Below are 16,347 nucleotides of genomic sequence, written 5' to 3'. Positions count from 1 at the left end.
GACCTCATGAAAGCGTAAAATCAGGTAGGCTTGGCAGACTGTTAAACAAGCCACAACAGCGAAGTGTGGTAAGTGCTGTGAGAAGGGAGGATGTGATGCCATAGGCCACCTGGCAAGAACAGCCATGCCAGCATAGCCAGCAGTGACTTCCTGGAGGAGGTGGAGTTTAGCCGAATCCTGAAGGATAATGTAAGAATAAGCCAGGTAAAGGGCAGGAGGAAGAGCATTCCAAGCTGAACCTGGAGATCAACTGGCCAAGACAAGCCAACTTTTTCTGTGTGTTCCAGGCACTGTGCTAGCTGGGGATACTGTGAGCCATGGTCCCTGCTCTCAGGGGCTCACAGTGCAGAGGGAACAACAGGCACCCTGCGAACCGCTTCCTGGGATTTGGTGTCATAATGTTACACTAGGGGTTGGAGCAGGGGTCTGAGAGTACCAAGCTACTTGCTCTGTTTGGTTGGGGAAGGTCCAGGAACGCTTCATGTAGGAGTGAGCATTGAAGATGAGCCTTGGTGGGTAAGTGGGCATTTGCCAGGTGTTTTAGGCAGGAAGAATAATACGAACAAAAGCACTAGCATGTACTTCCTTTTTCTCATCTCTGAAATCTTTATCAACAAAATACTTTATATTGAAAGTATTTTTTAAAAATAATCTGCTTGATGTTAGCTTTAGAAATCTGTCCCATCCTGTGCTCTGTTTGATGCAAGATTATCTATATATGATTCACCTTTTGACTCACACTAGTATACCACTCCCTGGGACCTTAAAGTTTCCGTCTCCTTTCCAGAAAATTGATGATATAAACTAAATGGAGTTTTAAAATATGTATGTATTTCTTTCCTTCTTTCAGATGCATGGCCAGAAAGTTCTTATATTTGTGGATTCGAATGACTTTTGGAAGAGTATTTCCCTCTAAAGCCAGGTAGTATTAGTTCAGAACACCAAACTTCTGCTGAGTTCATGCTAGGATTTTGTTTTGTATTAAGCCCATGTATAGCCTTTACTATGACATGTGTTGCATTCTTTCCCTGCTCCTCCCCAACCTCCAGGAGGTATATCATATAATGGTAACTTAACACATATTAGTTTGACTGAATGAATGTTTGCCCAGGAGAAGTAAATGAGCTCTTTCGGGTCCCTGGCGAGACTGGCAGATTGACTTGGTCTAGGGCAGAACCTGGGGAAAAAGTTGGCATTTGCAAGAGGAGTGAAACTGAGTCAAGTGAAAGCCTCTGTCCGGTAGCTTCACTTTGTCTAGGCTGCCACCTGCTGCTGCGGGTTTTGGTTAACATTGCTTTAGCTGCAGCGCCCTAAGTGGGTCGCAAGGGGGAACCACCGGGGTCAGGGACACTGTGCAGGAGGCCAGAGGGATGGAGAGAAGGGGCAGTGTAGGGGATGTTTCAGAGAACTGACAGCCATTGAAAATGTAAGTGTTTTTTAAAAACTGAAATGTTATGGGTTCTCACCCTTCACCTCTCCCCTTACTATAGCCTTTCCTGTTTCATTTTTCTGATAGTATGGCTTTCCTGATCTGGAACATCAAGGTCTCTTGATTCAAGGTTTCTCAAGCAAATTTGGCCTGTGTGTGTTCTCTGAAATTTTTTCTTGGTATACCTTGTGGAGGGCCTTGCTATTCCCATCTTCTTGGTGTGTCTTTACCAGTGAGGCTCCCAGTGTGGCCACAGCCAATCGCAGCTGCAGGGATGAGGCATAGTCTACCTCTGCTTTTCCTTCTTTCCCTGGACCTTGGCCCTGCCCTTCTTTACTGTCTTGGTAGCTCTTCTTGCCTTCAATAATTTTTTTTTTGTCTTTTCTTGTTCTCAGTGGGAGAACTGATCGGAGTAACATAGTTTGCCATTATCGGAAGACTCTTGTTTTTCTTTTTTTTTACTCAATTGAGTATTTTATTTATCTTCCTCCCTGTTAGCTTAGAAATTATATACTCTTTTATCCTTCTTTTACTGACTGCCGTAACAAATATAATATGTTTGTTTAACTTACTGGGATCTAATGTTAATTGGTTTTTTTGCCCTCTTCCCAAACAAGGCAGGGTCCTTCGAACACTTTAACTCTCCTGTCGCTGTCCCCACTTATATCCCCTTATCGTAATGTATTTTAATTGTTTATTTTTGTTTTTTTAAATTAAATTAAAAATTTTTTTTTTTGGCTGAGCCGTGCAGCTTACAGGATCTTAGTTCCCTGACCAGGGATCGAATCCAGGCCACAGCAGTGAAAGTGCCGAATCTTAACCACTGGACCTCCAGGGAATTCCCTTAATTCAGTTTATATTTTAATATCTGCAGAACGTTATTACTCTCATTTTACACAGCCAATATTCATTTATATTTATTCATGTGTTTACACTTCTTGTTCTTCTTTGTTTCTTCCTGTATCTCCAGGTTTCCATCTGTGATCCAGGTTTCATATCTTTCACAGATGTGGCGGCTTGCTCTATGGGGTATCCTGGCTTGTTCCCCTACCACGCTTGGTCTGATCCTCTCTTTCCTTGTCTCCTTGTCCTTCTCCTGCTCAGTTTCTATTCTGCTCCCAGCAGTTCCTCCTCAGTATGAAGCCCTGTCTGTTTTTGAGGTCAGGTCGGTTTTGAGACCGTTGGGGCCAGACTGCTCCAGCAGCTTCAGCTCTTACATGAGCCCTGGTTTTGGGGAGAACAAAACTCCTCTCAGTTTCAGCTTCTGGTCTCAAGTTGGGCCTCTGCACTTTCCAGTGACTACTTATTGGCTGATTCAGGTTCTCCTGTTCTCAGCTTCCTCAGATACCACCTTCATCGCTCCTTCTTTCTTCTGTACAAATGTTAATACCATGGCGGTCTTTTGACTCTGGGTGATTTGTCCTCACCTGCTTGCATTTTGGGTTTGTAGGGATACCTTGTCACCTAGTTTTGTTGTAATAGATATGTGAGTTTTTGGTTTTACTACATGGTTGCTCTGTGTGTTTTGTAAGGATTCAGAGACTGAAAAGCTATGTTGCTGCCTTCACTCTCTTCCCCAAATCCTTTTCCTGCTTGATTTTGTTAAACTCATATTTGACTCATATTTAACTGGAAACCTCTTTTCAAATAATACCTATTTATATTCCAAGTACTTGGGAAACGCTGATTATGTTAGAAATGCATTTGACTCAAAGTAAGAGAAAGTCTGACGATGGCTCAAACAAATCGGGATTTGCTTTTTCTCACAGTTTGGAGGTTGGTATTGGTTCAGGTGTTTAGTGATGTCATCAGAGACTCAGGCTTTTAGATCCTTTCCAGTTTACCATCCTTAGTGTACTGGCTCTTTGTCCTTAGAGATGACACTGTATAGTTGCAAGATGACTGTTCTAGCTTTACACAGGAAGGGGGAGGAAGGGTGGTGTCAGCTGGACCTGTCTCTATCAGGAAGGCAAAACTTTCCTAGAAACCCTCAGCTGCTTCTGCCTCACTGGCCAGAGCTATGTCACTGGCCATCTTTAGCTTCTGAAGAGGCTGGGAGAGAAACCTTTCCAGCCTTCCTAGTGGATGCTGGTGAGGAAGCAGAGGCTTGGCGGTGGGTGTCGGGTATCTGCGACTGATGTCTGCCTCACTGTGTTAGAGCATTCACATTGTACTCTTTTTCCTTTCTTTGCTCTTGAATGGTGGCAAGAAAGAATACTGGACTGGATTTTAGGAGACCTGAATTTTGGTTCTTACCTAGACCCTAGATAATGGTTTGATCTGGGGTTAAGTTACGGCTCTAGGCCTCAGTTTCTCAAATTGTAAAATGAGAGAGTGAGAATATTTTTTCTCTAAGCATCTACCAGAATTATAATTCTGATACTATGTTTTCATTGACTTTGAAATTTGTGATGGGGTGGTCAGTTTCAACTTGTAATCTCTTTTTTTTTTTTTTTTAATTTATTATTTATTTATTATTTTTATTTTTGGCTGTGTTGGGTCTTCGTTTCTGTGTGAGGGCTTTCTCGAGTTGCGGCGAGTGGGGGCCACTCTTCATCGCGGTGCGTGGGCCTCTCACTATCGCGGCCTCTCTTGTTGCGGAGCATAGGCTCCAGACGCTCAGACTCAGTAGTTGTGGCTCACGGGCCCAGTTGCTCCGCGGCATGTGGGATCTTCCCAGACCAGGGCTCGAACCCGTGTCCCCTGCATTGGCAGGCAGATTCTCAACCACTGCGCCACCAGGGAAGCCCTGTAATCTCTTTTTAAATCAAGTGGGTTATTTGTTACTTTGGGTAAAGTTGGGCATATTGATCTTTGCTTTTTTTTTTTTTTTGGTCTTTTTCCATATTGAATTATTTATTTCTCACTTTTAGGAATGTTAGAGGGGAATGATATCATACCAGAAACTTCAGAATAATACCTTTATGTGCTTGGAGAATGTTTTAACTTCTATAAACTGGAGTTGTTTTATCATTAATAAATGGAACCAAAATGACCACTGAATTAGTAGGGCAAAAATAATACATACAGTATGTGTCCATATGTAAGGCAGTCTTAAATAGGAAGTAGTCACCTCTTTTTCTGAAGAGAAGATCTGAACAAAATTACTTGGCTAATTTGGGAAGTAGATAAAACAGTCACGTCCATTTATAGTATTTAATTTATCAGTATTTTTCGTCATTCTTAGTTAAGGCTTTGCTTCCTATTTTCTTGAGAAAATAGAAGTAACAGAAGAGACCATCACTCAGTCTACTGACCGCCAGCATCTATCGCCATATGACCTGCTTTCCCAACTGTTAGACAAATGAACTGGCCATGTATTCATCTGTGGCAAAATCCTTTTGTGTTGCATTCCCCTTGTGCCTACTCCAGGCCATCACACTAGCAGTTTTTTTTCTGTCTCTTCTGTATCAATTTTTCCCTCTTTACTGGATCATTTGTACCAATATATAATGCTATTATTTTCTTATCCTGAAAAAAAAAAATCCCTTTGATGCTACTTCCTCCTGCAGCTAGCTCTCCATCTCTTTGCTTCCCTCTACATTTCCTGCCATCCCCAACCTCTCCAGCACCTCTTTTTGTAGTCTCAAGTCCATCCTACGAGGCTTTTGATTCCATCATGCCACCAAAATTGTTTTTGCTTTTGTAAGGTCACTACATTTTCTAAAATCAATGGTGAATTCTTAAATTTCCTCTCACTTGACTTACCAAGAAGCATTAGACAACCCATCATTCCCTTCTTCAAGGAGCCCTTTCTTCTCCCAGTGTCAAGGTTACCATCCTCTCTGTTTCCCTTCCACCTCTTTGTTCCCTCTAACTCTCTTTTGTTCCTCCTCATCTAAGTATCCCACCCCCAGTCCTTACACTGCCTCTCTGTCTACCTCCCAACCGTGGCAACCTCATCCCATGATTCCCAAAGGTACACACCCAGCCCAGACCTCTTCCTGGACTGCTACACACGTGACACTCCACTCTGCGCCCAATAGACGTCACAACTCAGTATGTTCGTAACCAAAGTCTAGACCTTGCCCACAGACCTCCCTGCTGAGTGTTCCTCTCTCCAGTAAAAGAAGCTCCCATCCTTCCAGGGACTCGGGTCAGAAACCTAGGAGTCATCCTTGGTATCTTATTCCCTCACTCCCCGATTGCAATGCCATATGCCAAATGCCAAAATTACGTTGATTCAACCTTCAAAATAGATTCAGACTCCAAGCTCTTTTCAGTACCTCCAGTTGCTACCACCCTGGTCCAGGCCATCATGTCTCCCCTGAATGACTCCAGGAGCCGCCTCACTGGTCTCCTGCTCCCAGCCTTGTCCTTAGTCAGTCTCTTCACACAGGCAGTCTTGAGTAATCCAGTCACGTCACTCTTCGGCTCAGACCTCGGGCAGCTTCCCATCCTGCTTACAGTAAAAGCCAGAGTTCTTACTGTGGCCTATAGGCCAGTCACCTTTTTGTTTTACCTATCTATGGATCTTTTCTTTTTCATTTCTGCCATCATAGTTTTAATTTCCAAGAGCTCTTTTTTGTCCTCTGAATATTCCTTTTTTTAAAAGAATAACATCCTGGAGGCTCATAATTTTTTTGAGGTTAATGTAATGATTTATTTTAAGGTTTTTGTCTGCTCTGTTTCTTCTAAGCTCATTTCTTCTGTGTGCTTTTGTTCACTGTCTCATGTTGTAGTTTTTCCTCAAATGTCAAGAGATCCTTTTATTGTCTGCTCACATTTAAGAGTTAATATTAGAAGCTTATATACCCATTCAATGTATGCATAGGGACTTGTAAGCTGAGGGTTTCCCTTTAGGCTTTTGAGGCAGAGACCAGATAGTTTCATTGGGGGAACTCCATCTGTCAGTATCTGAAGGCCTTTTCCCTTAGGTTGATCAATTTTCCCCAGAGGAGAGGAGTCCTCCAAACTCCTTCTGGGGTAGAGTGGGGCGGAGGTGGGGGGTGGTGGTTATAAGCTTGGCGGCAAGCAGAGGAGAGGGAATGTGGGTCTCACTGTTCCGTATGTAGACTCTCGGTTTAGGACTGTCTCCCGAGCTCTGCCTGGTGTTGGAGAGTCCAGTGCCCCTCAGGTTCAGCCTCTCCAGAGATAATCCTGAGTCTCTGCCTGGGTGAATAATGGGATCCAAGGGCCTAACTGCTTCTTACGCACAGGCTTCCAAACAATCCTGTGTTTTCATTTCCACCCAGGGCTCCCCCTTTCCTGATGGCTTCTTGTTCCCATGCCTCTCTGGGGTTCATGCCACCAGCCACTTGCCTCTTGACTCTCCTCCCACCGACACTTAGTTCTCTGCCTTCTTTCAGCTGTTGATTCAGTTGCCACTCGCCTGCCTGCTTTCTGTCGTCTAAAATTTGTTGGCATCTCTTGCCTAACATTGTTGCTCCTGTTCTCTTTCTTTGTGGGCTTACACCTTTTGAAAGTATTTGCTGTTATTTTAGTGAGGTTTTGGGAAAGGAAGGAAGTAGATGGATAGATAGTAGATGGTAGAAGGAAGTAAATGTGCAAATGGGTGTGGTTCTATTCCACTAAAAATTTTAAAAATTATGAACAAAGCTGTTGCTCAAAAATTTTTTCAAACTAAAGAAATGTGTAATACAGGAAATACTAGTCTCCTGGTAATAACAATCCCTCCCTGAGACAGAACCACTGGTAACAGTTTAGTATTTTGGAGATCTTTTCAGGCTTTTAATTTGTATAATATAATAACTTATATATGTACACATACATGTATGCATATAGATAGATATGTTTTTATGTATACATACAAATATGTTGCTGTGTGCATACATTTTATACATACATATTTGGTGTATATTATATTAATTCCAACATATGAGTCCTGGAAATACAAAAAAAAAAATTAGCTTTAAAAAAGAGTTTAGGGGCTTCCCTGGTGGCGCAGTGGTTAAGAATCCTCCTGCCAGTGCAGGGGACACGGGTTCGAGCCCTGGTCCGGGAAGATCCCACATGCCGTGGAGCAACTAAGCCCATGCGCCATAACTACTGAGCCTGCGCTCTAGAGCCCACAAGGCACAACTACTGAGCCCGTGTGCCACAACTACTGAAGCCCATGTGCCTAGAGCCTGAGCTCCGAAACAAGAGAAGTCACCGCAATGAGAAGCCCACACACTGCAACAAAGAGTGCCCCCGCTTGCTGCAACTAGAGAAACCCCGCGCGTAGCAACAAACAACCAAAGCAGCCAAAAATAAATAAATAAAATAAATTAAAAAAAAAGAGAGTTTAGGGGATTTCACTGGTGATCCAGTGGTTAAGACTTTATGCTTCCCCTGTAGGGGGCGGGGGTTCAATCCCTGGTCAGGGAACTAAAACCCCACGTGCTGCAGCATGGCCCCAAAAAATAGTAATAAAAAATAATAAATAAAAAAATAAATTTTAAAAAGGTTAAAAAACATATCATACCTACCACAAGGTAGCTATATTTTTTCATCCAGCAATTTTTCTGGAGCATCTTCCATTTCAGTATCTTTTGCTCTACTCTATTCATTAAAAAATTACTGAGTAGCGTTGATTGAATTTAAGCTGTCCCCTTTTGATGGGTACTTATGGTGATTTTCTCTTTTTATTTATTACTATGAACAACAGTGAGGTGAATTTCTTTTATTTTTATTTTTTTCCATTCTTTTTCAAATTCTTTTCCCGTTTAGGTTATTACAGAATATTGAGCAGAGTTCCCTGTGCTATACAGTAGGTCCTTGCTGGTTATCTATTTAATTTAATTAATTAATTTAAATTCTTATCTTTATTTATTTATTTTATTTTATTTATTTTTGGCTGTGTTGGGTCTTCGTTGCTGTGCGCGGGCTTTCTCTAGTTGCGGTGAGCGGGGGCTACTCTTTGTTTCAGTGCGCGGGCTTCTCATTGAGGTGGCTTCTCTTGTGGAGCACGGGCTCTAGGTGTGTGGGCTTCAGTAGTTGTGGCACATGGGCTAAGTTGCTCCGCGACATGTGGGATCTTCCTGGACCAGGGCTTGAACCCATGCCCCTCCATTGGCAGGAGGATTCTTAACCACTGCGCCACCAGGGAAGCCCTGGTTATCTATTTTAAATATAGCAGTCAATCCCAAATTCCCAGTCTGTTCTTCTCCCCCAGCCTTCCCCCCTGGTAACCATAAGTTCATTCTCTAAGTCTGTGAGTCTGTTTCTGTTTGTAGATAAGTTCATTTGTATCTTTTTTTTTTTTTTTTAGATTCTGCATATAAGTGATATCATATGCTATTTGTCTTTCTTTGTCTGACTTACTTCACTTAGTATGGTAATCTCCAGGTCCATCCATGTTGCTACAAATGGCATTTTTTCATTCTTTTTTATGGCTGAGTTATATTCCATTGTATATTTATGTACCACATCTTCTTAATCCATTCATCTGTCGATGGACATTTAGGTTGCTTCCATGTCTTGGCTATTGTTTTTTTTGTTTTTTAAAGTATTTATTTATTTATTTAGGCTGCAAAGGATCTTAGTTGCGGCATGCTGGATCTTCGTTGTGGCACGCAGGCTTCTTAGTTGGGGCATGCAGGCTTTTAGTTGCAGCATGTGGAATCTAATTCCCCAACCAGGGATCAAACCCAGGCCCCCACATTGGGAGCATGGAGCCCTACCCACTGAACCACCCGGAAGTCCCATGTCTTGGCTGTTGTAAATAATGCTGCAATAAACATTGGGAGGTGAATTTCTCTATGTATAGTTTTGCCAGCCAGTTTTTTAAAACCTGTGAGTGGGTGAGGATGAAGGACATGTTAGTAACCTACAGAACCATGAAAAGAAATTTGGAGTGACTGACAGGCCAGAGTTCCTGAGTTACCAGTCTTCTTGACCATGCCTGTTAGCATCAGCACAATCTCACTGTCCTGCTGCTTTCTTTCTTAGTAGCTTTTTCCCTTCTTATTTTCTCTTCTCTTTTGCTCTTGTTATAACTCCGCTAGTCTGATTTCAGTTAAACTAATATATTCTGTTAAGTCCTAGGAATACCATTAGGCATTTGCTTATTTTATAACTTTTAATCTCCTGGGTATGTAAATGAGAAGTGTAGCTACTATCTTTTACTAATCAAATATATTTTTTAGTCTGGTGAATGAAAAAAATTGAGAATGTTAATTCTCAACTCACTTATGGTATTTGAAAAGTCAGATTTTTTCACTTTCACCTCTTTAATTGGTAAGATCTAGAGTATAAAATTTTTTAGCCTCATTTCTAGTTTAAGTAGTTCTAACGTTTTGATCTGAAAAAGTTAAATATGTCTATTTTTAATCTATTTTGGTGTTATCAAATAATGAACCACACTTTTCTATGAGAAAGCAATGGCCATATGAAACGGTGATTTGGGAGTAGATACCAGCTCCAACATTGTCAGTTATGTCTCTCTGATTTTTTTTTCATTGCCCTAGGTTTTACTATGAGCAAAGAATTCTGCAGAAGGTCTTTGAAGAATGGAAAGAAGAGTGGTGGGTTTCCCATCGAGAGTGGAAACTCCGCGTTCGAGCTGACTGTCACTATAGGTAGGATTTCATGTTACGTTACTTTAATTTTACTGATACACGTTATCAGATAATTACTTGTTGGCATGTTTCTGGTCAAAAGGATAGAAGTTTTTTTTCTGGTTTTATTGAGATATAATTGACATATATTAATTACTGTATGAATTTTAGGTGTACAGAATAAAGGTTTGACTTACATATTATGAAATGATTACCACAATAAGTTTAGTTAATGTTTATCATCTCATATAGATACAATAAAAAGAAAAGGGAAAAAAAAAGAAAAAAATTTTCTCCTTGTAATGAGAACTTCTAGGATTTACTTACTGTCTTAACAACTTCCATATATATCATACAGCAGTAGTAACTATAGTCATCATGTTGTACATTACATCCCTAGAACTTCTTTGTCTCATAACTGGAAGTTTGTATCTTTTGACTGCCGCCCCCAACCCACCTGGCCTCTGGTAACCACAAATCTGATCTTTTTCTGAGTTTTTTTTTTTTTTTTTTTTTTTTTTTAAGATTCCACATATAAGTGAGATCATATAGTATTTGTCTTTCTCTGTCTGACATATTTCACTTACCCTAATGCCCTCAAGGTCCATCCATGTTGTCGCAAATGGCAGGGTTTCCTCTTTTTTTTTAATGTATATGTTTTTACAGGGTTTCCTCATTTTTTAATGGCTGAGTAAATTCCATTGTATATAGATACCACAACTTTACCCATTCATCCACCTTTGGACACTTAGGTTGTTTCCCTGTCGTGGCTATTGTAAATAATGCTGCTGTGAACACGGTGGTGCAGATATCTTTTCAAGTTAGTGTTTTTGTTTCCTTTGGATATATTCCCAGAAGTGGGATTGCTGGATTGTCTGGTAGTTCTATTTTTAATTTTTTAAAGATCCTGCATACTGTTTTCCTTGGTGGCTATACCAATTTACAATCCTACCAACAGTCCACAAGGTTCCCTTTTCTCCATATCCTCACCAGTGTGTGTTATCTCTTGTCTTTTTTTTTTCTTTTTTATGTCTTATTTTTTGGAGACCTAATTTCCTACTTTTCCTTTTTTTAATTGAGGTAAAATTGGTTTATAACATTATATAAATTTAGGTGCACATTATAATTCTATCTTGTCTTTTTGATGATGGCCATTTTAACAGGTGTGTGGTGATTTTGATCTCATTGTGATTTTGATTTATATTTTCCTAATGACTAGTAGTGTTGAGCATTTTTTCATGTACTTGTTGACCATTTGTATATCTCCTTTGGAAAAATGTCTGTTTAGGTCCTTTGCCCACTTTTAAATTGGATTATTCTTTTTTTTGCTATTGAGTTATATGAGTTCTTCATATATTTTGGATATTAATCCCTTATCAGCTATATGGGTTGCAAATATTTTTTTCCCATTTTGTAGGTTGTCTTTTTCACTTTGTTGGCTGTGTCTTTTGCTGTGCATAAGCCTTTTGGTTTGCTGTAGTCCCACTTGTTTATGTTTTATTTTGTTGCTTGTGCTTTAGGTGTCATATCCAAAAAATCATTGCTAAGACTTATGTGAAGGAGCTTTTGTCCTATATTTTCTTCTAGGAATTTTATGGTTTCAGGTCTTGCATTTAAGTCTTTAATCCATTTCTGGTTAATGAGTGGTGTTAGATATGAATCTAGTTTCATTCTTTTACATGTGAATATCCAGTTTTCCCAGCACCATTTATTGAAGAGACTGTCTTTTTTCCATTGAATATTCTTGGCTCCCTTGTCAAATATTAGATGACGGTATATACTTGGGTTAATTTTGGGGCTCTCAACTCTATTCCATTAGTCTGTTTGTTTTTATGCCAGTGCCATAATATACTATAGCTTGAAAACAGGAAGTGTGATGCCTCCTGCTTTGTTCTTTCTCTGGATTGCTTTGACTATTTGGGGTCTTTTGTGGTTCCACATAAATTTTAGGATTGTTTTTTCTACTTTTGTAAACATGCCATTGGAATCTTGATAGGGATTGTATTGAATCTATAGATGGCTTTTGGTAGTACTAACATTTTAACAATATTTTTCCAATTCATGGACATGGAATACCTTTCCATTTATTTGTCTTCTTTGATTTCTTTCATTAATGTCTTGTAGTTTTCAGAGTAGAGACCTTTCACCTCCTTGGTTAAATTTATTCCTAAGCTTTTTGTTATTTTTGATGCTATTGTAAATGAGATTGATTTATTTCTTTTTCAGATAATTTGTTGTTATTGTATAGAATTGCTACTTAGTTTTTTACGTTAATTTTATATCCTATGATTTTACTGAGTTCATTGATTAGATCTAACAATTTTTTGGTTGAGTCTCTAAGAGTTTCTGTGTGTAAAATCATGGCATCTGCAAATAGAGACAGTTTTACTTCTTCCTTTCCAATTCCAATGCCTTTTCTTTCTTTTTTTTTTGTTTCCCAATTGCTCTGGCTAGGACTCCCAGTACTATGTTAAGTAGGAGTGGTGAGAGTGAGCACCCTTGTCCTGTTCCTGATCTTAGAGGAAAAGCTTTCAGCCTTTCTCCATTGGGTATGATGTTACCTGTGGGCTTATCATATGTGGCCTTTATTATATTGAGATACTGATGATCATATGGTTCTTTTCTTTCATTCTATTATGTGAGGTATCACATTGATTGAGTTTGTGGAGATTGGACCATCCTTGCAACGAGAAGAGTTTTGGATTATTTTCTGTATTTCTTCAAATTCTTTTTAGAGTAAGCAAGATCAAAGTCCTAAATTAAGACCAAGCGCACAATACTGTGTGCATGTGAGCACATATACACAGAGATACCCCTCTAATTCAAGTAATCATTATGTAATGATCATGCTAATGATTTGAATAGGTTTTTCTCACTGATTCTCACTTCTATATAATTTCTAATTCTGTGTTTTAAAATAATAAAGTTGTTTTAATTTGTATTGATTGGGAGAAAATATATGCCCAATATAGAACATTAAGAAAATAGAAATAGAAAAAACTTTAAAATTTTATTTATTTATTTTTTTAGCAATAGAGAGAAGAAACTCTTAATCTTTGACATTTGTATTCCCAAGGATAAGTGGAAGAAAAAGTAAAAATTGGGAATTACATCACATACATATTTTTATACCTTTTTTAAAGTAAAAACTTAGTATGTCTTATACATTGTGTCTTTTTCAAATGGTATTCACTCATTATAATCATGTCTTTAAGCTCTTCGGGGCAGGGTTTCTGATTTATGGATATTTCAGATATCCATAAATATAGACATCGTTGAATCGTTCTATGAAGCTGGCAGAGTATGAAATCAAGTTTTAGGAAATGGGATAGTGAAGATATGGAGGGACTGACAGTCTTTTTTTTGGGGGGGGGTGCTTTTTGGTTCTTTGCTGTGCGCGGCTTTCTCTAGTTGCAGCGAGGAGGGGCTACTCTTCCTTGCGGTGCGCAGGCTTCTCATTGTGGTGGCTTCTCTTGTTGCGGAGCGTGGGCTTCAGTAATTGTGGCTCGCGGGCTCTAGAGCACAGGCTCAGTAGTTGTGGCGCACGGGCTTAGTTGCTCTGCGGCATGTGGGATCTTCCCGGACCAGGGCTCGAACCCGTGTCCCCTGCATTGGCAGGTGGATTCTTAACCACTGCGCCACCAGGGAAGCCCTGGGACTGACAGTCTTAATGTGCATAATGTATGTATTGAGACAGAAAAGACAAAGGAGAACATTGACTGTGTTTTAGTGCAAAGGAGAGGTTATGTTTTACATGGTGTGGATGATTAAGATATGACTGTCATTCCAAATGCCACAGCTTTGTGGGTGCTGAAGGTGAAGTTATTCTAGGATAATTCACACCTTTCTTCCTTGGTAATAATATAAGGTGTGGAGAACGACACTCCAATTTTAGCTTAGGATATAGATTGGCTTTTATGTGTCAGAAGTGTTCCTGTTAATTTCTCCTAAGTACAGAACGGACTGGGTATGTCGGATTCGGAGTTGTTTTGTTCTAAAGAAACACCATTTGGTTTTTTGGCTCCTCAGATATTACTTGTACAACCTGATGTTCCAGACCTGGAAGACCTACATGCATCAGCAGCGGGAGATGAGGAACAGGTACCTGAGAGCCGAGGATCATGGTGAGAAAAGGAAGTACACGTCTAAAGAAAATGCCTCTGTTTATTTGTCTTTTTTTTCCTTTATTAAGATTTTATTTTTTAAGAGCAGTTTTAGGTTCACAGCCAAGTTGAGGGGAAGGTAGCAATTGCCCATACACCCCCTCCCCAACACATACATAGCCTCTCCCATTATCAGCATCCCCCATCAGTGTGGTACATTTGTTACAGCTGGTGAACTTACACTGACACATCATAATCACTCAAAGTCCATAGTTTACATTAGGCTGTATTTTCTTTGGTGAGGTGTCTATTAAGTTCTTTTGCCCATTTTTAATTGGATCGTTTGTTTTCTTGTTGAGTTTTAAGAGTTCTTTGTATATTTTGGATAATAATCCTTTGTCAGATGTGTCTTTTGCAAATATTTTCTTCCACTCTGTGGCTTGTCTTCTCATTCTCTTGACATTGTCTTTTGCAGAGCAGAAGTTTTTAATTTTAATGAAGTCCAGCTTATCAATTTTTTCTTTCATGGATGGTGCCGTTGGTGTTGTATCTAAAAAGTCATCACTATACCCAGGGTCATCTAGGTTTTCTCTTACGTTATCATCTAGAAGTTTTATAGTTTTGTGTTTTACATTTAGGTCTGTGATCCATTTTGAGTTAATTTTTATGAAGGGTGTAAGGTCTGTGTCTAGATCCTTTTTTGCATGTGGATATCCAGTTGTTCCTATACCATTTGTTAAAAAGACTATCTTTGCTCCATTGTATTGCCTTTGCTCCTTTGTCAAAGATAAGTTGACTATATTTATGTGGGTCTGTTGCCAGGCTCTCTGCTGTGTTCCACTGATCTATTTGTCACTTCTTTTGTCAATATCACACTGTTTTGGTTACTGTAGCTTTATAGTAATTCTTCAACTCAGGTAGTGTCAGTCCTCCAGCCTTCTTCTTTAATATTGTGTTGGGTATTCCAGGTCTTTTGCCTCCATATAAATGTTATAATCAGTTTGTGATATCCACAGGATAACTTGCTGGGATTTTGGTTGGGATTGCATTGACTCTATAATCAGGTTGAGAAGAACTGACATCTTGACATATTGAGTCTTCCTATCCTGTACATGGATTCTCTCCCCATTTATTTAGTTCTTCTTTTATGTCTTTCATCACAGTTTTGTAGTTTCCTCACAGATTTTATATATGTTTTGTTAGATTTATACCTAAATATTTCATTTTTTGAGTGCTACTGTAAATGGTGGTGTATTTTTAATTTTAAATTCCACTTGTTCATTGCTGGTATATAGGAAATCAGTTGACTTTTGTATATTAACCTTGCATCCTGCAGCCTTGCTATGAATTGCTTATTAGTTCCAGGAGTTTTTTGTCAATTCTTTTTGGCTTCTTTACATAGACAGTCATGTCATTTGCAAACAAAGACAGTTTTATTTCTTCCTTCCCAATATATATACCTTTTATTGCTTTTGTCTTGTTGCATTAGCTAGAACTTCTTATATGTGATGTTGAAAAGGAGTGAGAGGGGTCGTCCTTGCCTTATACTTGATTAGTGGAAAAGCTTTTGAGTTTCTCACCATTAAGTATGATATAGGCTTTCTGTAGATATTCTTTATCAAGTTGAGGAAGATCCCCACTTTTCCTAGTTTACTGAGAGCCCAGATTTACTTTTGCCATCACAAAAGCTCAGAAGCTTTTGTGAAGGATGAGTACATTGTCTCTGAGAGAGAATAACTCCAAGTCAAAGGGAAGACTTGTTCGATTCCCTTTCCTGTTTTCCAGGATGTGTGATCTCTGAGCAGGAACTCCTGTGTGATCATATCCCTATGGTTTTCTCTATATGGCATGGTTTTGGCACCTACCACTCACTTAAGCATGATTTGTGTGAACTGGCTGTTCCTGCCCTGCTGGTGCAGTGTTCCGGCTGTGTTTCTCTCGCAGCACTTGGGACTGTTGTCTGTCTTGCTGCCATGTGTCACGTTGCAGTGCTTACTTCTGATCTTCTTTGTCCAGGTTGCCCCTTAGTGATCTTGTGGCCAGTTTAGCTCTGGTCAGTGTCTGATTCCTCAAGTTGCACCCAGAAACCCATGTGGGGAGCCTAAGGGAAAAAAGGCACTAACTTTCAAAATGATAATGCAGCCTGCTGTTTCTCATAGCCATTTCACATGAATGCCCTGCAGGCATCTCAAACTCAGCAAGTCCCCAGTACAGCTTGTCCACTGCTCCCCGTTTAGACCTGCTCTTCCTACTTTTCGTAGCTAAGCAAGAAACCTTACTTACGAATGGCTTCGTCGTAACAGCATTTAGTTAT

The 16,347-nt window shown here is 39.7% G+C and overlaps 1 protein-coding gene across 12 annotated transcripts in view; it reads left to right on the top strand.

Annotated features, from left to right (window-relative positions):
• Nucleotides 1-16,347, top strand: part of SFI1 (SFI1 centrin binding protein) — an 80,863-nt gene that overhangs the window by 17,504 nt on the left and 47,012 nt on the right. For 9 of the 12 annotated variants that reach the window (XR_009497324.1, XM_059895040.1, XM_059895046.1 and 6 more), the window contains exons 4-6: nt 851-922; nt 9,841-9,951; nt 13,960-14,054. Coding sequence is in view for 10 of the 12 variants with exons in the window: in XM_059895040.1 (XP_059751023.1) it covers nt 851-922; nt 9,841-9,951; nt 13,960-14,054 (278 nt within the window). In the remaining 2 variants the exon portion in view is untranslated. Of the gene's footprint in view, nt 1-850; nt 923-9,840; nt 9,952-13,959; nt 14,055-16,347 lie in introns of those variants that run through there. The other 3 variants (XM_059895044.1, XM_059895047.1, XM_059895048.1) reach the window with 2 other exon arrangements.

Source organism: Balaenoptera ricei, chromosome 14, assembly GCF_028023285.1.
Source record: "Balaenoptera ricei isolate mBalRic1 chromosome 14, mBalRic1.hap2, whole genome shotgun sequence".
Taxonomy (NCBI): Eukaryota; Metazoa; Chordata; class Mammalia; order Artiodactyla; family Balaenopteridae; genus Balaenoptera; species Balaenoptera ricei.
The sequence above is the reverse complement of the archived record's forward strand: the minus strand, read 5'-3'. Positions and strand labels throughout refer to the sequence as shown.